Here is a 27783-nt window from a genome sequence, read left to right on the forward strand (position 1 = left end):
TTCATGGAGAGAATAGCTAAAAAAGCAGAATTTAGCTGCTTCTTCCCCCCCCCCCCCCCCCCCCCCCCCCCCGCAAACTCAATGATCACTAAGCTGGTAGTGTTAAGTTGGCAACAGAACATCCTGTGAGCCGTGCTATCTACAAAGCTTCTGTTCTGTCCTCAATTTACATTTAGGATTGCATGAAACTTTGGCCCTTTTGACGTCTCAGCTTAGACCAGATTCAAATCATAAAGAGGAAATGGGATTCCTTAGGGATGTCTTCAGTGAAAAGAGTCTCAACTACCTGATGAAGGTAAATGTTCATGTATGAACATGTGTTCCTTACAGGTTACTTATTTTCTGTTCCCTTGATTGATCAACTGTTTACTATGCTAAAGCTCTCTGGTTTTTATTTTAGGAAATCTGTGCTGACCAAAGCATGCAAAAGCACAAACATTAAGAACATTCACTAACAATTAACGTATCTTATTTGGAAAAAAAACCCATTTCTGCCTGGACTGCCACAGTGCAGATCCAGTGCCCTGTATCTAAAAAGCAGTGTGAAATGGCTTCATTTTTGACTTTACGCTGCTGAAGTCTGAACACATTTTCTGTGTTCAGAAACACAGAAGGGAGGGGGTTCTGACACTTATCTCAGAAAAATTCTATTCCTTGAGTATCAAAATGTTCCAGTGCAGGTGTATCCAGGAAGTTTTGTATCCCTCTGTAGTAATATACATGAATAATCTTTTCCAGATTCACGAAAAACTCCGTCATTATGAAAGGCAGAGTCCAACTCCTGTGTTACACTGTGCAGCAGGATTAGTTGAAGATGTGAGTAAAAGTTTTTGTCGCCTTATTTTCCTATTATCTAAGCCAGCTTTTCTAACAAATCAAAGCTCTGGATTGTGCTACATGGGGATGTATTTCTCATCTTCCCCAGATCTTTGGAATCTGTTGGCTAGTTTCACTCGGGATTGATCAAGGAAATGAGAGTTGAAAAGTATGTCATTAAATGTTCAGTGAAGATGGACACGCAACAGAATAGTGACATTAATGGCCTTCATAAGGGAGAGGCTGAAAAAAGCATTCAGTCCTTTCTTGACAATAGACTATCCCAGCTAAGCATTCCGTCTTAAACCCATTCAGACTTAAACCCATTACCCAAGCAGCACTGCTGTTCACCTAGAATGGTTTGGGTTGGAAGGGACCTTGATAAATGATGTAGTCTAACCACGGGCAGGGACACCATTCACTAACTCGCATTGCTCACAGCCCTGTGGAACCTGACTTCAAACATGTGCAGCAGTGGGCCATCCACAACTTCTCTGGATCCAGCATCTCCCCACCCTCAAAGTTGTGATCGGAGCATGCTGCTTTGAAGGATGGTAGAAGTTAGCAACACCAGAAACACTTGCAAATGTCTGATCTCGTTTGGTGGATTCCTTTAATTTTGTGGTTAATTTTTATTTTAAAGGTAATAGAAGAATTGCAGACTGCACCAGTGAATCATGAAGAAAAAGAGCTGCTTCAGTTGTTGTCAACACCGCATCTCAGGGTAAGAACACACCAGAGACCTGAATCTGATCAAATGTTTTCTATTTGGAGAAATTACATGGCAGAGTCCCTAAGAGAAAGGAAAAACCTCCTGCAGGCTGTAGTTCTCTTCCACTGTGACTTGTTGCAGAGGCTTTAGGATGCAAAGGGGATTGAGAAAGCACAGGGTAGGCCTTTCATGCATAATGCACATAATTGTCTTCCCTCCTCTCCTTAATATTTCTGAGGGAGCAGAAAAGCAGAGGATACCACTTCTCACCTCCATTCCATGAGCTTATTTAGGTTGAGTTGTTATTGCCCAGATTTACTTCAAATATCACATACACCAAAATCTAGTTCACCTGATGGGTTAAGATAATTGTTACAGCTTTTTTTGTGTTTGCATTTGTGGTGAGAGTGGGAAGGGAGAAGATTAACTTCGCTGTAATGTTGGGAACAGGAGAACTGGAAACTGTAATTTCACCCCTTTACGTTCCTGTTATTTCCTTTATGCAGGCAATGCTTTTAGTACACGACACTGTAGCACAGAAGAACTTTGACCCTGTCCTTCCACCTCTACCTGATAACTTTGATGATGATTTTGATGAGAATCGGTGAAAATTGTTCGGCTAGTGAAAAACCAAGAACCCCTGGTATATATAACATAACCTACCTCTAGTCATAGAGCTCTGTCGTGCAAAAGCGTTGCTGTGAGTATGGAAGAGATCCTTGAAGATGATGTCAAATAGCCTGTTTTATTTCAGGGAGCTACCATCAGAAGAGATGAGCACACAGGAGCTGTGATTGTCGCCAGGATCATGCGAGGTGGTGCAGCTGATCGCAGCGGTAAATTGCTGAACAAAAGGGGACTTAAAATTGCATTTGTAAAGGTTTTTAACATTTTCAAGCTTTTGCATGCACACATGTACCATATGCACATACCTGGAATGATAATCTCTTACTAACTCTGCATGAAAACAAAATGTCATGTGGAGTAAGGGTGAGAGACTTCAGAACATGTTGCAAACGAGGCACTTAGCTCTAATAGGAAATCCATTATGCTGGGGAAGGGAGGAGGTACATGCTGTTGACTTGGATTGGACATCAGAGGAGTGGTGCTTTCCATTCTGTAGACTTACTTTAATTTACCTACCATCTTTTCAGGTCTTGTCCATGTTGGAGATGAACTAAGAGAAGTCAATGGTATTACTGTGCTTCACAAACGACCGGAAGAAATAAGTCAGATTTTGGTCTGCACTGATTTTCATTTCAACATCTTTTGTGTTGGGGTGCTGTAGTAATTACAATAGACAATGGAATTTAACCAAGAGTTTAAAGTATGTATAGAGCTAAAAGATGCAATCCCTGCTTGTCTTTTGTGTTGAGTTTTTCTTTTCCCAATATATTAGTCTTTTGACTTCAGAAACATGTCATACTAAAAGTCACAGACGTATTTCATGGCCTGTGAACTGTAATCCAGAAATTAATGCAGCTGCTAAAAGCAAATGAAGGAATTCTAATGCAGGTCCGAATGCGTTCTAGCCAAGTAGTTATTGTGGATGTCTCTGTGTGAAGGATTTGTGGAACATTGTAATAGTCTCTGTAGGAAGTTAAATAGTGGATTATGTTGGCCAATCTAATTTCTGACAAGAAAACAAAGATGCTAGCTCCTAAACTGGAACTTGAATAGTCTGATTTGTGTCCTCGTACTTTCAAAATAATAAAACCCATTTCCCTCTTTTTCAGGCTCAGTCTCAGGGATCAATAACATTAAAAATAATTCCAGCCATCAAAGAAGAAGATCGTCTAAAAGACAGCAAGGTACCCAGCTTAGTGAAATAACTGAGGCATGCCTTTTCATATTCACACGCTTCTGGCACCTCTGTAAATGCAGGATTCGTGCTGTTTCAGTGAGGAGTGTCACAGACACATGGTTGAACTAAAAAGATCGTAGAGCAGTTCCTTGTTGTAAAATGCAGCGCCCTTTTATTCAGTAGAATTACTTAGATAACTTCTCTCTTCTTCGTCACCTGGGCACATGTTCTTCCATCGCATTTCTGAGATCCAGCCCCTTGGTTTTATTCATGTAATTAAAATTGGTGTTTTAGAGAGCTGCTGTCTGCCCACTACCTCTGGGCATTTTGCTGCTTGCTTGAGTCAAAACAGACCTACCTGCAAACAGAGCTGCACGTTTTCCCTCCCACTGCAAACATCAACACACACCTGACTGCTTCATTTGCCCTCCTTGATCAGCAATGACTTCTTGCTCAACTGGTCCCTTACGGGATTCCTCCCTCAGTCTCTATTTCTATGCTCTCAGTTGCTGATATTTTCCTTGAAGCCATATGTTCCAGAATACCAGTACAAAATGACTGGGCATGTGCTTGAAAATTAGTTTCTTTTTTCTGCAGAAGAGAGTAGGTCCAAATGCAGATGCAGCTTGGTACATTTCAGTGTTTTTGAGTACCATAAAGCATACGGGAGAGATGAAGAGTAAATGTAGTTAGTAATGCAAGCACTAGGTAAGCTTTTAAAGGCAGTTTTCTCCAAACCAGGGCAATGTGTTGCTTTCTTTTAAAGGTGTTTATGAGGGCGCTTTTCTGCTATAATCCCAATGAAGACAGAGCTATTCCTTGCCAGGAGGCTGGGCTGCCATTTAAGAGAAGACACGTCCTAGAAGTTGTAAGCCAAGATGATCCCACGTGGTGGCAAGCAAAGCGTGTTGGAGATACCAATCTCAGAGCAGGCTTGATCCCCTCAAAACAGTTCCAAGAAAGGTTTGTTCATAAGGATTACAAATGGTGTCACACTGATTTTATGCTGCTGCTTTTTTTCACAGGACACAAAAGGCAGGATCATGCCAGGGTGAATACCAGAGGCTTAGAGAAAAGTGCAAAAAAGCTCCATCTTCTCCAGCTATATAATAAACTTCCTAGCTTTCCTAACGTAGGTTGCCATTGACTTATGCTTTGTAGGATGAAGAGAGAAGCACTTGCTAAACAAACATATATGGAATGAAATGTGGAATATCGGTCTCTGACTCTCTTGGTTTTTGAAGACACTGTATTTCAGACTTGTACTTTCATAAAATGGTTAAGGTTGGAAAGGACCTTTAAGATCGTTCAGTTCCAATCCTCCTGCCATGGGCAGGGACACCTTCCACTAGACCAGGTTGTTCAAAGTCCTGTCCAGACAGGAATTTTGCCCATCCTTTGTAAAAATGGCAGCTAAGGGTTGGATTCTCAACAAGAATGGAATGGAATAGTTGGGGGTTTAATCTTCCAAAAGAGATTAGGTTGGGGAGAAGGAAATAGAAAAAGAGTGCCATTGATAAAAGTAACATGCTGTTGATTTCTGTGCTCTGATGCATGAAAGCCCAAAGTGTTTTAGAATCTTCTCTCTCAGGCACTGGTTTAAAAGCAAAAGTCTTTTAAAATGTTGAATCAGAGACATTCTATATTTTAAAAGGAAAACCACTATTTGGTTCGCTATTTTCACTGCTCTATGTAGAAGATGCTATAAATTCTTCATCATTCTGAGCTTATGTGACTAAAATAAAATTCTTTTCTATTTAGACGACTGACTTACAGAAGAACAATAGGCACCCTGCCCAATCCGAAGACAGTGAAGAAACCAGTATGTAAGTCTGTCCTTGAATGATGTCTTAGTCAGTATTTCTTTGCTATTTTAATAATGATGTTTGAATGTATCTTGTGTAATCTGCCATTGATTTCATGCATGGATACAAGCTGCTACTTGAGAAGATTTGGGTTTGAGCTTTATTCAGTGTTGCTAGTGCCTGTTGTTTTCACAAAACACAGCTGTCCATCTCTTCAGGACCATGAGGCCTTACACATTGTTTAGATGCTTTAAAATTTGCCAGTGTTCAAGTTTTTGATATGGTTTGAAACTTGAAAGCTGCAAAAGTAACCCAATGCATGAGCTGACTGTAAGCTCGTAGGAAAATAAAGTGTAGCTTTAAGGCAAATAAAAACCACTAGAGCATTTCAGCCTTAGCGTAACAGAGCTGGTTTTAAGTAGGCTTTCAAGTGATTCTTGTTTATAGCTCTCAAACATCTGTCAGTGAATAAATAGCACAACAAATGCTGCTTGTGATGGAATTACTAGTCAGTGATGGAAGGCAGAAGACTTTTGGGATTATCCCAGCATATAATGTTCATGTTGCTCTTGGGTACTTCAGCATGGCTATTATTGATGGGTGGGGAAACCCTGTGACTCTCTGAAGCCAGATATTGTGCTAGGAATACCATGTAGGCTAGGAATATGGAAATTGTCCATCCTCAGTAATAGAAGTGACTTTCTGTTCACTTAGATGTGCCATACATGGCACTTCTTGTGAGAAGATACAGGTATTCTTATACTACAATGAGGGAAGATGCTCAACCAAGTATCAAAATAGCATTGCTGATTGAAATGAAGCTTTTCCAAATGATTTTCCATTGCATTCAGTGTTAGGAAGCATGCAGTGAGGATTGCTACTTAGGCTGTTTCTCAGACACTTGCAAGACAATGAAGCTGATAACTGGATATAATACTGAATTTTAGTACAAAAGTCTTCAGTTGATAAGGGTACATCACTGCATTTCTTTTGAGACAGAAAAGCCCATTAAGCAAATCATTCCCTCTAATTTTATTCAATCATTTGCCAGTCTTTTAATATCATCCCAACTCTGCCTTTCATGCTAACTACAGATGATCAGTCTTCTGATAAAGGTAGGTACTCTCCTAACTCATTTTCTCTATGAATATAAATGACCAGTGCGTTTTCTAAAGCACTCAGTAAGCTGTCCTGGGTTTACCAGTAGGGAATAGTGGATAGAGCTTGTTCCAACAGCAGTTTCTTCCTGAGTTAATATCTCATTTAGTTTGGATTGATGACTTTGGTAATGGTAGCTTCCAAATGTACTTCTGATTGGAGAGAAAAGATCTGTGTCTTCTGATATGCATTTGCACATTCTGGGTTTCTGAGTGAGGTTGAAAGAGTTGCACCTTAAATGCAGCCTTTGTATTGCTATATTTTTAAAAGAATAAAGAAATATTGGAGTTGAACATTTTTGAACACCTGTATCAATCCAAATCGATTTTTCTTCACTGTTCGTTTGGACTGTGTTGTTTTCATTATAAGCAACTGCTTTCAGAACTATGTTATTTTCATTGTAAGCAGTTAAATTTATTCTTTTTTCTGTGTTATTTTCATTATGAGCCTCTGTGTTGGGCTCAGGCATTTCATCACCTTTCCAAATAGCAAGTATTTTCAATTGAATTCTGCATATTGTGATTTCTTTCACATTCCGCATGCTTCTTGAATAATACTCCCAAGTAACAGCTCTGATCTTAGCTCTGGAGAGGTGTATACTGCTGCTAGTGTCTTCTGTTAGTGTTGGCATTGCTCGATTGCATACCTGTGTGCAGCGACCTGGCTTGGTGCATTTTGTTACAGGTTTAAACTGCACAAACCTGTCGCTCCTCCTTACAATGAGTAGAGAGAGTTCTGGGGATATTAGAGCACACAGGTGCCTATATTTTAACAAGACAGGCAGCCTCCTTTCAGGAAGTGTAAGAACTTGGTATTTGTTTGATTGCAGTATAGTGTTCTGCAGCTAAGGAGCATGTTTTATTTTGCATGCCTTTAGGGGCCCTGAGGGTGGTTGTAGTTTGAGGAGGGGTAGGTTGGCTTTTTTCTTAACATCGGTTTGCATCTTATTTTACATCCATGCATATGACAAAAGCATCAAAGCTTTACCTTTGAAATAAAGCATTAATGTGCAGTGATAACTTAGTCAAAATGAAGGTGTTCAGAGCTCGTATTTCAGTCATCTCTGCTTCCCCCTTTTTAAGCTCAAATGAGAATAAAATGTCGCTATTCTTGCACAATCATACCCATTTTGAATGTCATACTTAAAAGAAAAAAGCTTTGTGTGTGGACTCTTCTTTTTAAGTCTGAATATTATTCCTGTAGCAGCAGCACTGGTCAAATATAATGAATACTGAAGAGAATCGAGATGTAACATTTTGTGTAATATTGACATCAAGGATGTTTTTCAAATACAAGCCACGAGCCAAGGCAATTTCTTTATTATCATTAATATCTGTGTAGGAAAAGTGTGTGTGTATAATGCAGGATAGAAAACTTCTTCCATCAGCAAGAAGGCAGGCTCGTATCGCAGGCACTGTTTAAGGTATCTCACTTTCCTTTTTTACCTCCCCCTCCCCTGCTTTTTAATTTACAGAAGACTGTGACTGTGAAGGATATTTCAATGGCCAGTACATAGGTGAGAAACCAGAATCCTTTTTTTCTCTCCTTTCTTCTTCCCTGCGTCGCCCTTGCCCCCGTAAAAGAAAGGGAAAAGAAAAAAGCACGTGGTAAAATAACCTCTGGGTTATTTACATGAGAGTCAATTGCCCAGATGGTCTTAAACTACATTAGCTCTGTGCAGATTGGACTGTGCATAGCCAACACTTGGCAACTCAAAGTGATATGAAGGGGGTTTTCTTACATATTGGATGCTTGGTTTTCTACCTGCTATGCACATTTTTCATCTCTATAATCAGCATATAGGCACTGATGTGATTATTTTAAGAAGAGTCATTCAAAGACTAGTAACTTCTGGCTGAACAAGCTTGAAAAGTGGAGACATGGTTCTTTAAGGATGCTGGAGAGGGACTCTTCATCAGGGACTATAGCGACAGGACAAGAATGATGGGTTTAAACTGAAACAGGGGAAGTTTAGGTTAGAGATAAGGAAGAAGTTCTTCCCTGTGAGGGTGCTGAGGTTCTGGCACAGGGTGCCCAAAGAGGTGGTAAATGCTCCATCCCTGGCAGTTTTCAAGGCCAGGTTGGACAGAGCCTTGGGCGACATGGTCTAGTGTGAGGCATCCCTGCCCGTGGCAGGGGGTTGGAACTGGGTGATCTTAAGGTCCTTTCCAACCCAAACCATTCTATGATTCTATGGTTGAAGATACCTTTTGTTTTTCTCTACAGCTGGCTTACGCAGGAGCTTTAGATTAAGTCGTAAAGAGAAGGAGAACAATGTGAATGAAGGAAAGCAAGCGGAGCAGACAGACACAGCAGAGTTCCTGACTTACGAAGAGGTCACAAAATACCAGCAGCAGCCTGGTGAACAGCAGAGGCTGGTGGTTTTGATTGGTAAGGTGCAGAATTGGTTCAAAATTTTTCATATATCTCCCTTTTCCCCTCTTAAGAGGAACCCAAAACTAAACACCTGAAGATTTGTGTTTGAGGTTTCTGATGGGAGGTTTTTTTTGAGGCTTTTCTGGTTTTGGTCAGAAGTTCTTTTCTTTTAAATGACATTAAAAAATCCCACAAAAACCACTGAACAAAAAAGGCAAAACTCAACCACACTCACTAAATCTTCCTAAAATAATGATGCTCATTTTTGTGACTCATTTTCTATTGGTCCTCACCCAAACATGTGCATGCTTACACAAGAAATCAAGGGTACCTCCTTAAACTGACTGCCTAAGATTACAGATTTCCTGATTTGGTGCCTGGCAAGTGTTTGTCCAACACTTGTTCAAGGGTTCAGTTTGTTTCTTGTATTCTTCAAAGCCGAATGTGGCAGCTCATGAGGTCTCCCATGCACAGGTTTCTTCAAGCATGCTGCTGCATCAGACTATTTGTGTGAAATCAATCTTACTTGTTCTCTTTGCAGTATTTCATTCCACACAGGAATCTGTCAGTCTCTTCTATTTTATTAGGTTGCTTGGGGGCCAGATTAAGTGAGCTCAAGCAGAAGGTTGTGTCAGAGAACCCGCAGGAGTATGGTGTGGCAGTTCCACGTGAGTAACATTGATTATTGGCTTTGGTGTGTCACTGCTTTATTCCACAGGCACATTGGAATTCTGTCAGCTCAGTTGTTATTTTGTGTGTGTTTTCCCAAGAAAGAACAGATTGCATTTTTCGCAGTGTCCATTAAAAGAATTAGAAACTGAATACAGGAAGAAAAAAAGATTGTAAATTGCAAAAAGAACTCATTTGGAAAACTGGTAACTTAAGATTCAACCCAAATATTCCGTGTGTTCAAAAAGAGGATGTTTTTTCTTTAGAATATCACACCAGCTAAACTTTAAAGAGAGGGGAAAAAGGGAAGGAGGGGAGTAGACAGCAATTACCCATGTCAGAAGTCGTACAAGATTTTCAGTTGTTGGTCAGTATACGTAGGCTAAGAAGCCAATCACAGTGGGAGAGAAAGCAGTGATTCTGCTCTGGAGTTTTGTGGCCAAGGTTACACAAATAATCCATCAATCTTTGTATCCCACATTGAAAAATTAACCTTGAGGGCACTGTTTCCATGTGACTCCAGACATTTCAATAGCTGTCTGGCAGGCAGGCAGTTAGCAGTAGAACTCAGGGATAATGTTTAGCTGTATTTAAATAGGTACACAAAAAAATAGCAGACATCACTTTTATGGCCAGGCAGAGGTGCGTGGAATGCTCCCTAAAGCTTTTCCTGCTCCAGTTATTGAAAGAAATGATATCAAAGGGAAGGGACACACAGAATTCTGCAAGTTTCACAGTCATGTGGAAAAAGAGCCAGGGATATTCTTACCTGAAATTCAGAGGCAGTATAATAGAACTTCATGTATTTCCTCTTTTTATTGTCAAAGTTTCAAAGGAAATGAGCCCAATATTCCAAACAGTTAAGAGATACTGTTCACTACAGGTTATACTCTGCTTCTTCTACCTGGTTAAGAAGTGTGCCTCCTAATTTTGTGTTAGTTGTAACATGCTTGGGAGCAAAGCAGCTTCATTTTTGGTCTTAGAATTTGATTTATATTTTATGTTACTTTGCATTTGCCAGCGTGCAGCTGCCTTGTTTGTGGTCATGAAAATACGACTGGAACTAAACGAGAAAAAATACAGTTGTTGGCAAAGGCTGACCTGTCTCCCATGTCTCGCTTCCATTCTCTTCTAGATACAACCAGGTCAAAGAAAAGTCATGAGAAAGAGGGAGTAGAATACAATTTTGTCTCTAAGCAATCCTTTGAGACAGATGTGCAGCAAAACAAGTGAGTTAACTTTAAAATACTGGCATAATTGACTGTATTTCAAACCCATTGCTAGTTGAATCTTCCATCATGTGAATACCTGCATCAGGTGTAAAGTTGGACTTAACTGCATTAGAAGGGTTCAGCTCTCCAAGTAAAAAGCTCTTTGTTCAGTCTGGACTTAGCGTTAACTCAGAAATTTAGTAAAAAGCAATTTAGAAATAACAGAGGACAAGTTCAGTTCTGGGCTCCTCACTACAAGAGAGACATTGAGGTGCTGGAGTGGGTTCAGAGAAGGGCAATAGAGCTGGTGCAGGGCCTGGAGCACAAGTGTGATGGGGAATGGCTGAGGGACCTGGGGGGGTCAGTCTGGAGAAGAGAAGGCTCAGGGGGTCCTTATCGCTCCCTACAGCTGCCTGACAGGAGCATGGAGTGAGGTGGGGTCAGTCTGTTCTCCCCAGTAACAAGTGATAGGACAAGAGAAAAAGGCCTCAAGCTGCACCAGGGGAGATTTAGATGGAGCTGAGGAACTATTCCTTCCCCAAAGGGTGCTCTGGCATTGGAACAGGCTGCCAGGGCAGGGCTGCAGTCACCGTCCCTGGAAGTGTTCACACACCATGTAGACAAGGCCCTCAGTGCCATGGGTTAGTGGTGGCCTTGGCAGTGGTGGAGTAAACATTGGACTTAATGATATTGAGGATCTTTTCCAACCTCATTGATTCTATGACTCTAAGTAGGAGGATCATAAGTTAGAATTTAAGCCTGCATATTCTAAGTAGTATTGGTCAGAACTGAATCTAGTGGAGGTAACATGCACTTAGCTGGGGTTACTTGGTACCCATTGTACTGAATGGAGATAAAGTTTTATTCCCAAGTCCACTTTAAGGTGTCTTGTAGACTGAATCTGTGAATATGAAGGACTTTCTGTAAGACTGAGTGTTTCCTGAAAGTACAGATTTTTTTGGCTTCCATCTTCTGGAAAGGCAGAAGATGGGAAAATTGGAATCCATTTCCTTGCCAGCTTTGTTCTGTTTTCTGTGGGAAACGTCTTCCCTCTTCTATCAGGCTTGAGCATCAGTGAACTAAAGTAATGCAGGTTCTTCCTGTGTCCGTCAGCAGTACTGATAAGCTCTCAGTGACATGGGAAGACTATTGCTACTAAGCAACCAGAGAAAGAAAACACACACTACCACCACCCTCCTCCCCAGTTTTTCATCCCTACCCCCATTTGACTGCTGTGACTTCAGGAAACAGCTATATCTAATGTCGTAAGTTCAGTATTTGTTGTGGATGGTATTTAAAAATGTATTGACTTTTTAGATTTGTGGAACATGGAGAATACAAGGAAAATCTGTATGGTACCAGTCTTGAAGCAATCCGGTCCGTGATGGCCAAAAAGAAGGTTTGTTTGGTGGATGTGGTACCTGAAGTAAGTTCTACAGCTTATTTTAAAGAAAGCAAGCATTTCTTAGTAGGCTGCAAGCTTGAGTAACTGATGCTAGTCACCATCTGTGGCTACTTGCCCTGCAAAGAACAATGATGCTCTTGGAACTTGTGTTTCTAACACATGGCCTGGTTGCTAGAGAAGTGGAATAGGGCTCTTGAGAAACCAGTACAGGGTTTCCAGCTCCTAGATGTCCATTGCTATAGCCTTGATGGCACTTTTATTGGTTCTCACTGTGGGATTTTTCCCTTGCTGTAGGAGAAATGTGCATCTCTTCCTAACCTGTTCCAAGTCCTAGAGAAAATACTGAGAGCATGGATGAGTATTTTGTTCTTGTTCATCCCTACCGCCTCAGAAGCATTACTGGGGTTGCAAGCAGTGCCAGTGTACCTACTTTTAATTCTTCCATACTGGGAGTTAATCTTTGACATTTTGATTCAGATTTTGTGCTCCAGCAAGCTTACGTACTCCTGTAAGCTAGGCAGGACACTGACATTAACCTGTCTTTAGAAGAGGCGAAGATTACTGTGCTCAGCTGTATGGTACACAGGACTTTGCAGTGTGTACTAGCGAAACTGTTGAACCCAGTTTGAGTAGATTGTTGACAGGTAACAGAAAACATCTGATAACAAAAGATAATCTGTTCACAGGCAGTAAAGCACTTGAGGACTCCTGAGTTTAAGCCTTATGTTATCTTTGTGAAGCCTCTTGTTCCAGAAAAGAAGAAACATGTCCTAAAGTCTCCCATGTCAGAAGACATCTCAGTTCCTCTTGTAAGTATTCCAACTTTCATCTCTTCTTTCTAGATAGAAGTATTTGAGCTAGCATGTCTGTGATGTGGAAGGGCTCCTCTTCTGTGAGAGTGAGAGTGGGGCACTAAGTGGGTCCTAAGATGGACCTTAGAATGAGATATTTGACTCCCTTATAACTTGACTATAAGCAACATGAAGCAAAGCACACATCTTCCACATGGATTTGTGTACATCCGTCTGGGCTGCAGCAGGAGAAGCTGCTACTGAACTCAGATAAACTAAGAATCATTTTACATTTCTGATGAGCAGTCCCATCAAATGGTAAGGGCAGCCCCCTACTCCCAACACCTCCAGAGTGACACTGTGTATCAGGTACACTCAAAATGCAGTGTATGGATGTCTTACAGGGACCAAACCTAGCCCGACTGCAAACTGGTGCTGTGTAAATGTGAACAAAAATAGTGGAAGTGTGTAATGTCATTGCTTTGGGTAATTAAAAAGACATGCTTGAAATGTCATGCCATCTTCTCATGTTGATTAGCAGGATGAAGAACAGCAGGAAATTATTAATTCAGCAGCATTCATTGAAGAGCAGTATGGCCATTTAATTGACACTATACTGGTGAAAGAAGATCTCCAGAGCGCTTGTAATCAGCTGAAAACTGTGTTAGAGAAACTAAACAAGGATTCATTTTGGGTGCCAGTCAACTGGGTTAGGTCATAGCTTGTTATTGTCTGTTTAGGGCAAAGACACTATAAAAATGTCTTGTAAATATATGGATTAGAAAAGGGGACTATGTCAAATTCACTTCAAAACTGCTGGTCTGTCTAGAAGTTAATACATACAGACTGTATTGGGAAAAAGTCAAAGTCAGAAGCAGACACTGCCTTCCTGAATGAAAATCTTGCATAACAGATGTTAACACTCAGCCTAAACAGCGCAGTAAAATATTGGAGTGACTTTTACACTGTAAATAGTGCACTTTGTACAGTGAAGTTTCACAGAGGGTCCTACACTTCCAAACCATTTAAACAGTGCCAGGGCACCAACCAGTGGAATCTTTAGCCTTTGGACACAAATTCTGTAGCAAGAGTTAAGATACTTTTCAGGAACCACTACGCCTACAGGACACAGTGCTTCAGGGATGGAGGGATGTCCTTTGGAGAGTGCTTACACCGTTACTGGTCACTCAGAAGTTCAATTGTCTGTCAGGCCAGCAGAAAATGCTCCGCGTCACTCAGGATTGTTAACTGCAAGTCCTCTCCTATCAGGCATTAAAACTAGGCCAGTTCTACAAGTTGTAGGTATCCTAGTGCCTGGGGGGGTTATGTCAATCCCACACTTCCCAATGCCTCCAAGTTGTCTTGCACAGGTATGCTCACCCCAGTCTCTTCCTACTGCCACAGGACAAATGTTAACCTGTGAACACCCCTGTGTGACTGGGCAGCTCATAACTCGGAGGCAGTTTTTAGTCTACATGAGAATAACTGCATGTGATTTAAAACAGGACTTTTAAGAAGCCTATTTTCTACAAGACATCTTTGCAGATGCCACCTGATGGGATACCACCTTGACACCAACACAGCAGCTCCAAAAAGGGCAATAGAAGGAGGAGGCTGAAGTACAAAATAAATAAGCAATGGGCCCAAATCATCATATTTCCAGCATGTATGACTTTGTTCCAAATCAATGAAAGATGTCTAATTGGCTCCAGCAAGTCCTGAAGAAGAAATCTTAACTGTGAAGAGGACTTTGTCTATATTTCAGATTTGAATATACAGGATTTTTAGATGGGTGTTAAGAAAAGGCAGAGAGATGATTCTGGAAGCACCTAGGCTTTACTTGAAAACTGAATATTGTACAGGTATGTGTTAGTTGAAACTAGTTCCTGTTTTCCACTGCCTGCTGAGGTCTGACCTTTCCTGTATACCATGCCCCTTAACAAAACCTTTTGGTGCACCAGTCTCATTCCTTGCATCTTAACAGTACGCTGTTATTCTTGTTCCACTGCATTTAGCAAAGCTAACAATGTTGCATATTAAAAGCACTTTTCTTACATACCAGTCTTGCTGAATCTACATTAATCCTAGCCCAAGCAGTTGTGTAGAACAGTCACCGGTATCCATCTTCTCCAAATTCATAACCTGGCACCTTTGATACATTGTCCTGCCTATAGGCATTGAGGTTGCCATTGGTACACGAACAAGCACTTCTCACAATCAGATACCTGCTCTGGCTCGACAGCACACACCTGGTGTCAGACTGGTAGCCTCAGCAACTGTACAAGAACTCCTTCACATGGGGGTGACCCATCAATTCTGCTATTCACTCTCTCCAGCCCTATAATGTGGCTGACAAGAGACACACTGTCAAGTACATTATATGACAAATGTACCTTTATCCTGTGAAAAACTGAGGGTAATATTTTATTTAAATAGCAGCATTTCAAACTAAGTGGTTTGATGAAACTATGAAATGGACAGATTGATCTCACTGTACATCTGTATTGCAGATTACAAGCATTTTTTTTATAGTCTGCAAGAAAAATGTTGTTTAGAGGATACAGATTTCATTTAAAGAACACCAAGTAAGATACTGTCTAGGGGTCAGAATTCACTAATAGCAAGGTTGCTTCTAACATCTTAGGATATTCCAAATGACTAGCAGTAAAGAAGTTAATTTGTATGCTTTATAATCAAGTCAAGTAATAGAAATGTGCATTAAGAGAAGTAAGGCAAATGACATACAGTGCTACACCTGAAGTTACAATACCTGAAAAGATATTAAAATACAGCATTGCTATTAAAAGTGAACTGAAATACTCAGTGTGAGTTAGTTTTTTAAGTGTATGCAGATAACCTGTGTGGATGTACAAAGGCAGGTACTAACTCAAGGTATTGGCAGAAACATTGGTTTCGTTAATGAGGTTTGAAATAAAGGATGGCAAGAGGCTCTGTATTACATGCAAAAGATTGCAGGTAACTAGGATGAGCTTCAGTTGTAGGGGGAGGAAGAGAACACATTCAAAGCTCCTATTTATTCTGAAGCGCTAGGAAGAAGGTACATGCAGATGATTGTTCTGGGGAAATTATTCCAGTCCTGCCGATACTGAGTCCCTGCTGCATTAGCCATGCCTGGTAAGGAGAAAAAACCTTGAGAAGAGATTTTTGAAGACAATCTGAATGCAAATTTAATCCCAAGACTTTGGCAGTAGTGCCAAAAGGTCTAAGTCAAAGTACTTGAACTCCTCTCCCTATCTTGCTCACACCTAAAATGTACATACTCTTTTGTATTTCTTTTTTATGGTTTGTGGTAATGAAGGATGAGCCTTGGTTAACATCTACAGGGGTCTTCCTGTATCTGAAACTGATACTGGCTGTATCTGAAACTGCAGTTTTTCTGTTCTGACTTGACATCTCATAATGAGCTGGGGACATGGAGCAATTTAGACTGCTTAAATCCATGTGAAATAGGGAAACAATGCTCAGGGCGGCTCCTGTTAACTACATTTAAGGGAACTTGGGTGCCTAAAAGACTCCTGTACCATTCTGGGAAAGGAAAGCTTTTCAATAATCCTTCAAAATGGAATACTACCTTACTTTATGGCAAGGCAGGAATTTCAGAAAGAGTCCATGTTGAATGCCATCCAGCAAGAGCACGATACTCTTAAGAACTGTGACTTAATAGTGAAAAACCTGAGTTACCAGAAAAATACCTGGAGATCTCAGTCGTGCAGAAGGGAAAGAGAAACGGCTTTTTGTTAATGAACAAAGAGTATTTTGCTCATCAGTTTGGGGTTTGGATCCACTCAGCTGGTGACAGGTCAAACAAGGCACAAACTAGTGCTTGGAACCACTGCTCCCACCCTACTTTAACAAGAAAATCCCTTCCATTCAGGCAGAACAACCACCTGTGAGGTTAAGCAAGGGGACAGTATGCAGCACAAAAGCTTTTATCCCGCTGTGCTGAGGATCCTGTTAGCTGCATTCGCTGCTTCTCTGCGTTCCTATCGCAAACACCTGGGGTCTGCAGGATCTTTATGGCCAGTTCCTCAAAGGCATGTTGCACCCCATCCTGTGTCTTGGCACTGGTCTCTAGTTGAGGGGGAAGAAAACAAAAACGAGGAGAATTCCACTTTGTAAGAAGGTCTTTTGGGACCAGAGAAAAGAAGGTTTTTTAATGACTGAATCTTCTCTCCATTCTCTCTTAAAGGCACACTTAAATTGAAGATGACAAACAGAAATGCATCCCAGTCTGAAGTATCACATGAAAACAATTCCACAGCTCCACTTTCTCTCCATAATGGAGAAACAGAAATTGTTCTAAGGTTGTGATAGTAAATCTACAAGACAATTACTCCCTAACTAAACCGGGAAACAGAGACTGCAGGAGGAGTTGCATGTTTTCCCCTAGGCATTTCAGTTCCTTCTGGAAATATTTTCAAGAAGCTTCACTTCACACTTAGCAATACCAAACTAAACAGCAGTATGCAAGGGTTTGGCAGAGAGTTACATACCTATAAAAAGCAGTGAGCGTTTCCTAGCAAACTGGAGTCCTTCTCGTCTCTCTACTTCACGATCAGGCTGCAGAGATGAAGAACATGACTAAAATAAGCCACACCTGCCACTTTTAGGAAGTCCCTGGAAGAGCACCACTGGAGAAGGGAGCCTTTGTTGAAAGGAAAAGTCTCTAAACCCATGTAATAATCATGATCTTCCCACTCTACAGACAGCTTACCGCTAGGCAGGCTGTGAGGGGTTCAAATTGAACAGCAGCAACATCACATCAGTTGGAAATTAACATGTTGCTACCTTCTCAATCAACTAGCAGGAAAATACTTGCCAGAAAGAGGCATATCAGAAGATCTGAGAACTGGCAGATTTGGAAGGGGGCAGAAGGGAACCTAGTTCAGGGTAGCCACACGGGAAACCTCTTGTAGTAGGTAAAGCAAAAGTGAAACATCTCATTATGCAACAGACACCTAAGTTATGTCAAAACACCCAAGAAACATACAGCAACCAGTGCACCTCACACCTACAGAGATAAATACTCTACAGCCATCTGAAGAGCTGAATTCTCCTTTCCCAGCACCTGTCCAAAACAGAGTCTGGTCAGAAAAAAAGCAGTTGAGTTGTTGCGCTGCAGTTACATTCAATGCGATACAGCAGTTTTTAGGTAGAACCTCACACTTTCTTAACAGAATCTCTCGTCAACCGCATCTCTCCACGTGATTTTCCATTCAAATATTTTCACAAGATTTGCTTCTAAAACAACACAGTAAGTGGAGTTTGCCCGACCTAGCTCCCTCAGTTATAGCAGCATCACCTCCTAACACAACAGGTTTGTTAGTTTCAGCACTTACCTCACATTTATACTCTCTAATGACTGAGAAATCAGTGGAAGAGTGCAAGAGAATGCATTTTTAAACTGACCTTATCGGTTTTATTGCCAACTAACATCTTCACGGTGCTGTTTTTGGAGGTATATACTTCCAGCTCATTCAGCCAGCCATCTAGTCCTGTGAATGTGTCTTTTCTTGTAACATCATACACTGGTAACAGAGGAGAAGGATCTTAACTGCTGTAGAATCTTGGTGTTATTTTTTTTACTTGATTATGGCAGAACTTAGCCCCTCCTAGCTAACTACTGCCCCCCCAAAAGCAGTATTAAGGAATTCCAGAAGATGCATCAATCATAACCTCTTCACAGAGCTGGAACACATTGGAACAACATCACTAAGGATTTAAGAACACAAGCATTTCCACAATAGATCTGTGACTGGAAATCACACTTAACCACTTGTCATCTTATACCTGTTACTAGTTCTGAATTGGGCCACAAATGCTTTAAAATAGGTATTTTGTCACCTCATTTCCTGTGTAATTACAGGCATTGCACTAATGCTAAAACCAGGGATTTGGAGTAAAAAGTAACTGAGGTTTAAAAAGCTGTACCCCAGTTGGAAAGAATATTTTGTAGAGCAAGGTTTTCAGCCTTCCCAAAACCAGAGAATAAGAATCCCTTCTTTTCCTGAATGGTGGTGTCACTCAGAAGGGCCTGACTAGGCATCCATTACTTGTGCTACAAACCTCATGTCTTATAATCACATCAATAGTTGCAGGGGGGAGAAAACCAACACAAACCCCAATGTGCCCGATTAGAAGAAACTCCCCAAAGCAGGAAGTACAAAGCTGATAACTCACCCAGCCTGCAATGTGCCATCTCTATATTTTAAGCTTAAAATGTTTTGAAGCAGCATTACTTCCTGCCAGGGGTTTTGCATACTGTGTTTGTGTTAATGATGTAGTGATGTGGTAAAAACCACAATCACAATCGTCCTTCTGACTCTCTCAAACAACCTCTTTTTGCAAAGATATGCACATAAGTAATAATAAAGACTTTTTGCAGTCATGTTTTTCTTCCATATACCTCATACCTAAAACAACCCCTTGAGCTCCTCGGTAATAACTGGGAGTCAGTGTTCTAAAGCGCTCCTGTCCTGCTGTGTCCTACAGGGGGTAAAAAGAAAGAAAAAGGAAAAAAAAACCAACAACACACACACAAAATCAAATATATTTGCAACAAAAAAGGTATTTTAAACTACTCAAGATATACAGAGTTAATTTTATCCTCAGCGAAAAGTCTAACCATAAGATAACAGAATGAGGGAAGCAGACAGGAAACGGCAGCAACAGAAAGTACACAAGAAAGGGTAGAAATGTACAGAAAGGACTTCACTGAAGGTTAAAGTGATGAGTACACACATGAAAGCCAACGGGACTCCAGTGAAATACATAAAAGGTTATTGCTGCAAGTCAAGCAGCAAGGCTTCATCAGTTAACAATGAGCTGAACAAAACAAGGTGAAGAATAACTGGTTTTCTAGCGACAGACACTGCAGGAAAGGAGACTTAGTGATTCCAAAGAGCTCCCTTTGCTCCTCCATAGCAGGAAAGGAGAATCCAGCTAGAACTACTTCAAGTTTGCCAAGAGTCTAAGCAGGTAAGTTTTAAATCAGTAGTCCCATTCGATTGCTGCTGCAGGATGGCACATGCACTCTCACCATCTTCATATAGCTCCCAAGCACAACATGAAATTCAAAAACTCAGAACAAGAAGAAGGCAGAAGAATTGCACAAATACAAGTTTTACCAAAGAAATTTATTTAAGATTCTGTACAGACTGCAATACAGACTAACAGCTATATTGTAATAGACTACTGCTTGGTTAAAAAAGAAACTAAAATTGGCAATATAGGTACTACATTTGTTTTGTCATTACTAAAGAGACTGTATTATCAGGCACCTATGCACACATGGGCACTAAAGCAGAAGCCTCTTTTTCACTTTGATGCTCTCTACATGCATTAAGGTTTCACATTGGTTTCCCCCACTCCTCATGAGCAGCTTCTCCGGATGCTATTACACTCTGCTGCAAAAGTGCCTTTTCCAGTTACACAACTTGAGCAAGTTCTGGCCTTGCTTTTGATTTCATAGCAAGCAGATACACCCTTGTATGATTATCAGGGCAAACATACCTTGGTTATTTTCAGCAAAGCCTCTGATCTGTGTACAGCATGTTCAGAATGTGGCCAATACTTACGCTCACTGGCTAGAGAAAGTGTGACTTTACCACTCCTGCTCTGCATTCTGTACACAAAGTGTGAATGAATAAAAGAAGATAATCCAAGTTCTTGCATTTCTATTACTGTCATTAATAGCAGGCTAAAGCACATTTCTGCTCACTTTACAGTAGTCACAATTACTTAATCGGTAATAGTGTGCTCTTTCTTAAATACCTATTACCATACACATACAATCTCATGCTTCTAGGGCTCTTTCATCCCATTCAGAACAAATACGATGCTTTAATATTATAAATAACCCTGATCATACAGCTGCAGTTTGATTTCCCATTTTGCAGGTGCTGGAAATACAGCAACAGGAAGTTCAGGACAAATGCTCAAGTCTCCCAGTAAATCTGAACCGATCTTTAAATAGCTCAGGACCGAGTCTATTTTCTTTTTCCATAGTTTTAACCAAAATCAAGCATCTGGACTGTTTCTGGTATAACATACCCAGAGCTGCTGCACAGCCCCTACAGGCAATCATGCAATTCATCACCCTGAACATCACATTTCTGCAGGTTACTTGACTTCGGTGCTGTCTATCCAGAGAGCACTTCTGGGTCACACTGGCATGAAGTACCTGCCTTTCCTGCACAGCTACATCTTCACAAGGCTAACACTTTACAGAGGGTTTGAGTCACCCACGTGTATAACAGCAGGAACATGCAGTCATGATCTCTACCAGGACTGATGTCACAAACGTGGAGCAATGAAGCTTTTAGAGTCGTTTTGAGTGAAGCCTCTGTAGCTGCAGTTGTACGGTCATGACAAGACATTCTGCACGCATTTGCATCATAACAATACAATGTCAACATGCAAAAGAGTTTAGCGGGGGACACGCACCAAAAGAAGCTGAAGAAGTTTTTACATCTGTCAAGAGCAGAGCCTATCCCTATCTGGGACAAAACCTACCCATATCGCAAGCTGCACTGCACGGCCGTCTATCACCATTTTCTTCACTCTAAAATCAACACCTAAGACGTAGATGAAGGCCTGTAAGAACGAACCGGCTCATACCGCCCTCGTAGCCGGCTCCCCGCCTCCCGCCCCTGCCTGAGCCCGGTCCCGGCTCCCCCCACTGCCTCTCGCCAATGGGACCTAAACCAGAACAAGCGGAAATACTCGCGGCTTGAAGAGGCGGAGGAACGGGAGGGGACCCCGGACTCACCGATAGTGGGCTTCAGGCTGGGCTCAAAGGCGCCGTCAGTGAACCGCAGCAGGAGGCTGTGGGGAAAGAACCCGAGAGCTCAGCGCGGCGCCGAGCGCGCTCCGCCCGCCCGGCCCGCGCCCCCAGCACCTGGACTTCCCCACGGCGCTGTCCCCGATCAGAAGCAGCTTCAGGGTGAGGCCTGCAGCGTCCATCCCCTGCGCTGCCCGGGCCCGGGCCCGCCCGCGGCCTACGAGCGGCGAAGCCGCCGGCTCGGCGCTATCGAAGCCCCGCAGACGCCCGCCGCGACTGCGCCCCCGCCGCGCCGCTCCGGGGTAGGCCATGGCAGGCGCCGCCGGCAGAACCACCTGACGCGGCTCCGCCTATCAGCGGCGGGCGGGCGGAGCGGGGCGGGCACGAGTCGCTGCGCCGGGGGAGCTCCGGCTGGCCGGCGGGGAGCGGCGCAGGCCCGGCCATGTCCGATTACCGGATCTCGGTGGAGGAGCTGAACGATCTTCTGGCCAACGGGAGCGGCTGCTACAGCCTGCCCAGCGCGCACAGCAACGAGGTGGTGCCGCGCATCCACGTGGGGAACGCGTGAGTGCGCCGGGCCGAGGCGGGCGGCTCGTGAGAGGCGAGGCCGGCCGCGGCGGAGGAGGGGCCCGTGTCTGTGAGCCCCTGAGCGCAGAGGCCGGGGTGGGCCGCGCCCGGTCGTGAGGCGCAGGGTGTTCACCGAGGAGCCGCCCGAACGGGAGCTCGGGTCAGAGGAGGAGGCCCTCGGGCTGCTGCGCGGAGCCTGGCCTGGGCTGGGCTGCCCGAAGGCCTGGAGTGCTGGGCCGCTGTCAGCAGGACCCCCGCGGCTGCAGGGCCTGAGCTGCGGGGGGCGCCTGGGGGCGAGGCACGGCTCGTAAATGTCACCTGTTAAAATGTCCAGTACCCAACTAAACCCCAAACCTAAGCTAAAATAGCGGCGAAACAAGGTTAAAGCTAATTAAGTAGCTGCAGAATGAAACAGCTGCGCAGTCGTGCCAGGACTGGGCTTTTTGCTGCTCCTGGTATTTCTTACCCCTGCTAACAAGCTGTGGTCACTCACATAGAAGAGAGGGGAGACAGGATGACATGAGGTATATGCACCGTATCGTCTGCGGAAGCCCAGTTACAGCACTGGTGTAGATGAGTGGAATAAGCTGGAACATGAAGAACAAGCAAAGTAGCAATACAGATGCTAGGTCTTGGTTTAACCATGGGCAAAATTACCCAAAGGAAGCAAGACTGTAACAGGATCCCCACCCCCCTGAATCTCCTCTCTTTTAGTTTAAAACCATTACCCCTTGTCCTGATGTTACCATTTGGAGGAGTTAGCATTTCAACATTGAACGTGATACAGCTGGAATGAAATGTTAAGAGTTGGAGAGATCCAAGAACTGTTTGGAAAGGGGGAAGAAAAACGCGTACAAATCCTCTCTTTTTCACCTCTAGCTGTGTTAAGAAAGTAATCTATAAAATCTACACAACTCATTCACTGGGAATGAGTTTGCCTCCAGGGGAGCCAGATTTAATTGCAGTTCCAGGACATGAGTTCCTGTTGTTCCTGAGCAGTATCAGATATGTACCAATCTATATACTACTACTTAGACTGTATATTCTCCCCGCTAAGAATAGGAACTCACAGCTGAATTAATACATTTTGTTTTGGCCTTGCACTGTAGGATTTACTTTTGTGTTGCAAGCAGGATTCCCCGGACACTGATACTTGTCCCCTGGCACAGATGATGTCCTGCCAGATGGAAAATCTGTCAACATTTGTTTGGGTAATGAAGTCTTTACAAATATTTGTCTCATTGCCATAGTTGTTTGGCACAGACAGCAGAAAATGCAGAAGCTTCAGTCATGCATAAGGATTCATCTGCTTACGCTACAGTTTAAGGGGTGAAGAGTCATTAGGAGAAAAGGAATGCTCCAGATGTTCATTTAGCTTGTGTAGATAACAGTTAACTCTACTGGGCTTTCTGTAATCTGCAGGATTTTCCTACTTTGGTCAGCATTTTAGGTTCAGAAAGAGTTATATTTTTATGCCATATTAAGGTCTAACAGATTAAGTTTCATGTGTGCTCTTTTCAGTTGTCAGCCAAGAAAGAAGCATTTTCTCATGCACATCTGATGACCATGGCTCTAAATAGTTCTGTGAATTTATAATCTGTAGCTGATCACTTCTGGGCACAGTATATTTAGCATCTGTTAACAGAAAAAGCTGAGGTTTTGGTTACCAATACCTTATGGGAACATCATAAATACTGAGATGATTCAACAAGTTCTAATTGTTTTCTTGACACTTTTTATCGTACAGGTTCATAGCCAAGAACATTATGAAGCTGCAGCATCTGGGGATAACCCATATTCTGAATGCAGCAGAGGGGAAGTCATTCATGCATGTGAACACCAATGCAGAGTTCTATGAAGGCACAGGCATCAGATACCATGGGATTAAAGCTAATGATACACAAGAGTTTAACCTCAGTCGCTATTTTGAGGAGGCAGCTGATTTTATTGAGAAAGCACTTTCCCAGAAGGATGGTAAGGCAAACTGTAATATCTTGCTGTCATGTTTTCTGGGTACTGCGTATGTTTCTTGGCAACTTATTTTACTGTTTAAAATGGCTCTTTGCTCAGATTATCAGTTGAACAACAAAGTCAGGAATTCAGATCAAGGCTCTGTATCAAGACACCAGAACACACAGTAAGACATCGTAATCTTCTGTCTGTACCTATAGATCTCCAGCATATGACAGACAGAAGTCTGTCGCTGTAGAGGTGACTTCGAAGCTGTTATGTCCTGTAATGGTGCTTTTCTTGGAAGATGTTACCTTATTTTTCCATAGAAGTGGTGGATCACATGCAAAATCAATTTTTAGGAAAAACATTCAGGAGCTGGAAGTTGTTTTAGGATATTAGGAATTACAAATTAAAGGCAGAAGTGATAAAAGTAATGCATTGCTGAAGAGTGCTTACAACTTGGGTTTTTTTTCCAAATGTATAGTAAGGGTAGAGACTGGCGATGGTGACCTTTTTATTCCCGCAGGACTGCAGAAAAGGTCAAGATGAGATTTGCAATGTTGATTGCCACATTTCTCTCCCGTGTGTTTCCTCAGAGCAGAAACCTCAGGACATAGTGCAGTGGGCCAGATGGTGTTTGTTTTGACTATTTCAGTATACCAGTTATTTCTACATAAGCTTAATTTCTTTCTTGCTTCATGACTGAATGTAAAAAGGGAGGAACAAGAAATCCCACAATTCTCTAAGTTCTTTCTCTGAAATGGGCAAAGGGAGTACATGACCTGTGGTCTGCTTTTGATAGATGGGGAACCTCCAGTTCGGTGGAGCATTGTAACTCACTGGAACAGGTTGCAGAGGAGAAGAGTTTAACAGTGCCATGACTGTCTCTGCTCAGTTTGATCTAAACAGTTGTAGAGGCAATCTGAATTTACAGTACCATTTCTGTTTGCTGATTCTTTCTGTCTACCATGCCTGCCGCTGTGCCCTTACGGTGGTACGCAAAGAGGAATTTTGTAGCTATGTGATGCTGGAGCCAGTTTTAAGACTAAATTGCTATTGCACTTGGATAGTTTTGTTTGATGCTGAAATGTAGAGTAAGAATAATGAAGTGAAGAGAGATGCTGTAGTATTTCCTTTCAGTTTCATTTAGCTTTCTAGTTGCTTGAAATTCTAGAAGGCAGCCCTTAAGACACTGCCTTTCACAGAGCTAGAAACCCTTTTGCTTCATACCATTTTTAGAGGGGAAGTCAATTCTCTTGCACATATATGACCAAGAGTCTCTAAATCTTGCTAATTTAGCACTAGAGGCTCTCAAGAGCTGTTGAGAATGCATTGTTTTATCTATTGTAATGCGCTGTTGGTGAGAAATTTGCCTTGAGCTGAGAAGCCTCTGCAGCTCAAGGCAAATGTGGTAACAGGCTTTCTGTTGCTGTGTTTCAAAGCAAGTTGTGGTTATGATGCCAGAGTGTGTGTCTAGTTCATCAGTTCTCTTGTCTCAGAAACAGATTTACTCTGGAGAGTAGCCTGGGGCCGTATCTCCCACTGCATTTGAAAAGGGGAAAATTTTGTGTCTGGAAAAGCAGGTCAAAGAGGAAGCAGCTGAGAAGCAGTAAAGTTGAGTTAGATCTGCTAAAGGGAGTACTGGCCTGCTTTATTATTGTTGGTTATGATACTGGGCGGAGAATGGATTAAGAGCAGCCCTGAGGAGAAGGACTTGGGGATGTTGATTGATGAGAAACTCCTCATGACCATGCAGCATGCACTTGCAGCCAAGACAGCCACCTGTGTGCTGGGCTGCATCAAAAGGAGTGTGGACAGCAGGTCAAGGGAGGTAATCCTCCCCCTCTACTCTGCTCTCATGAGACAAACAGGACAAACATTGGTGATGTTAAATGATTTGAGAGTAGTATCCATAAATCGTAAATATTAATATGCTTTATATCCTAACTATTTCATGTTGCTTTTCAAACCTATATTTGAGAATAACCCAAATTATGACCTGTCTTCCCTGCAGGACAAGTGTTTGTGCATTGCCGTGAGGGCTACAGCCGTTCTCCTACCCTCGTTATTGCCTACCTCATGCTTCGCCAGAACATGGATGTCAAGACTGCGCTGTGCACGGTCCGGCAGAAGCGAGAGATTGGCCCCAATGATGGCTTTCTAAGGCAGCTTTGCCAGCTCAATGAGCGCTTAGTGAAGGAGGGCAAACTGAAGCCCTAGAACAGGGCACTGGAGTATTTTTTGAAGTTTCTCAGAGGATGTCTTAGATGCTTTAGATTCTCAACCCCCAAGCACCAAGCTCAATCATTTACTGTGAGGGAGACAGAATTCCTGCTCTTGTCTAGTGAAAGTATCCTTTCCAAACTCTGGGTCTGTCTTTCAAGGAGGCACAAAACTGTGTCACTGTTCTGAGCTGTTGCAATGAGGAAGTGTTTTTAGAGGGGTAGCTCCAGTGATAGCAGCTGTCTTCGCACATATGCCAGAGCCCCCTGCAGACTCTGTTGCATCTGTGGTTTGCATTGGCATTGAGTGTGATTCATTTAAGCCTTGTCTTACATCCTAGCAGAGCACCATTTTATGAGACCCCCAACACATCACTCACTTTTAATTGAAGTACTGTATTTTCTAAAGCTTCTTTTTCATGCACACGGTGCCTAAAGTTTGAGTGTAGGAGCTTCAAGGAATGGAGAAGCATATATATAAATACACAAAAGCACTCGCTTGTAAAATGAAGTCTATGCAGTGTTGTGTTTAGCGTGGATTTACGCAATACACAGTGTGTGGTAGTAAAGCCATTCAGAGCCCAATCTTGATGCACACTGTATTTCCAAGGGTATTTGTACCTCTTGCTCTGGTGATTGACATGAAATAGTTGATATTAAATGCTCTTTTATTTTTGTTTTGAAGTTGTACTAGAAGACAAAGTCGAGCAAACGTTGAGGAAAAAACTTGATCAAGGAATTAAAAATGGTTTATATTTAGGAGTGCTTGTACTGGATGTATGATAAAGTCCTGAGTAGCAGAATATAATGGCTCCCAAGGCTTGTGTGGAATTACAGTTTCTCCCTTCTTTCCTATCACTGTTTATTAACATAGGATGGAATGACCACGTTTGCAGATTACTTCCAGTAGGGCAGCACAGCTGTGCCTACAAAGCAGTTTGCAGAAGTACACTCAGGAGTTCTTGGATTGCTTGCATGGTGTGATTAAATAGAAATGAGCATTGTTCCGTACCACATTGAATAGGAAACATTTCCTTTGTGTTTAAATAAATGATGTCTTCATTCTGTTTGACATGAAGTTGAAACGAGTCATTGCAATGTTAGGAGAGGGAGCTTTGTTTACAGGATGCCTGATGGTGTGTAGGTGTGTACCTGGGAGTTATAGCACAATATAAATGCAAAGGGCCTTCTCTGCAACCTCAGATTTGTTGGTTAAACTAACAGAACTTGAGATATATGTGTTCCCTTTTTATCTGTGTTTTAATGTGGTCTAGATTAGAAATCTTACCACTATCTTAGACAAACACTGTTGTATTGGTAACTTATATAAGACCAGATCTACTTTTGTATATTCAGTTCGCTAATCGAAAATCACAAAGGACATACATTGTTTTGCTTCTGGTTGTTGGGGTTGTGTGGTTTGGGAGGGGGTGTGGGGGCGGGCGGGTAGGAATGATGGGACGGAATCCTGAATAGCTGTATAACTTCTTT

At 42.3% G+C, this 27783-nt stretch overlaps 3 protein-coding genes across 7 annotated transcripts; 2 read left to right on the plus strand and 1 right to left on the minus strand.

Annotated features, from left to right (window-relative positions):
* The first annotated feature begins 180 nt into the window (after positions 1 to 180).
* On the plus strand, positions 181 to 14803 carry MPP3 (MAGUK p55 scaffold protein 3). Its single transcript, XM_065698904.1, is given in 18 exon segments — positions 181 to 295; positions 739 to 816; positions 1460 to 1540; positions 2035 to 2122; positions 2125 to 2171; positions 2283 to 2364; positions 2683 to 2768; positions 3265 to 3339; positions 4099 to 4295; positions 5094 to 5158; positions 6232 to 6252; positions 7770 to 7811; positions 8522 to 8686; positions 9259 to 9339; positions 10476 to 10569; positions 11869 to 11977; positions 12643 to 12765; positions 13289 to 14803. Coding segments are annotated over 18 exon segments (1668 nt in total). The 5' UTR covers positions 181 to 241; the 3' UTR covers positions 13469 to 14803.
* LOC136023931 (ras-related protein Rab-18-B-like) lies at positions 7577 to 21893 on the minus strand. Of its 5 annotated transcripts, XM_065698950.1 has the most exons (8): positions 21668 to 21891; positions 21539 to 21594; positions 21283 to 21344; positions 19182 to 19254; positions 18178 to 18296; positions 17262 to 17328; positions 16656 to 16839; positions 7577 to 12794 (listed from the first exon to the last, which is right to left on the minus strand). In XM_065698950.1, the coding sequence occupies exons 1-7, from the start codon at positions 21859 to 21861 to the stop codon at positions 16664 to 16666; spliced, it is 747 nt and encodes a 248-aa protein (XP_065555022.1). In that variant the 5' UTR covers positions 21862 to 21891; the 3' UTR covers positions 7577 to 12794; positions 16656 to 16663. The 5 variants fall into 5 exon arrangements, with proteins under 5 accessions (XP_065555022.1, XP_065555023.1, XP_065555021.1 ...); XM_065698951.1 differs by lacking the exon at positions 7577 to 12794 and having other exon boundaries at positions 13329 to 16839; positions 21674 to 21891; XM_065698949.1 differs by lacking the exon at positions 7577 to 12794 and having other exon boundaries at positions 13329 to 16839; positions 21668 to 21889.
* Positions 21755 to 27364, plus strand: DUSP3 (dual specificity phosphatase 3). Its single transcript, XM_065698994.1, has 3 exons — positions 21755 to 22114; positions 23865 to 24091; positions 26085 to 27364. The coding sequence occupies exons 1-3, from the start codon at positions 21993 to 21995 to the stop codon at positions 26288 to 26290; spliced, it is 555 nt and encodes a 184-aa protein (XP_065555066.1). The 5' UTR covers positions 21755 to 21992; the 3' UTR covers positions 26291 to 27364.
* Positions 27365 to 27783: the final 419 nt, after the last annotated feature.

This window comes from Lathamus discolor, chromosome 20 (genome assembly GCF_037157495.1).
Source record: "Lathamus discolor isolate bLatDis1 chromosome 20, bLatDis1.hap1, whole genome shotgun sequence".
Classification (NCBI taxonomy): Eukaryota; Metazoa; Chordata; class Aves; order Psittaciformes; family Psittacidae; genus Lathamus; species Lathamus discolor.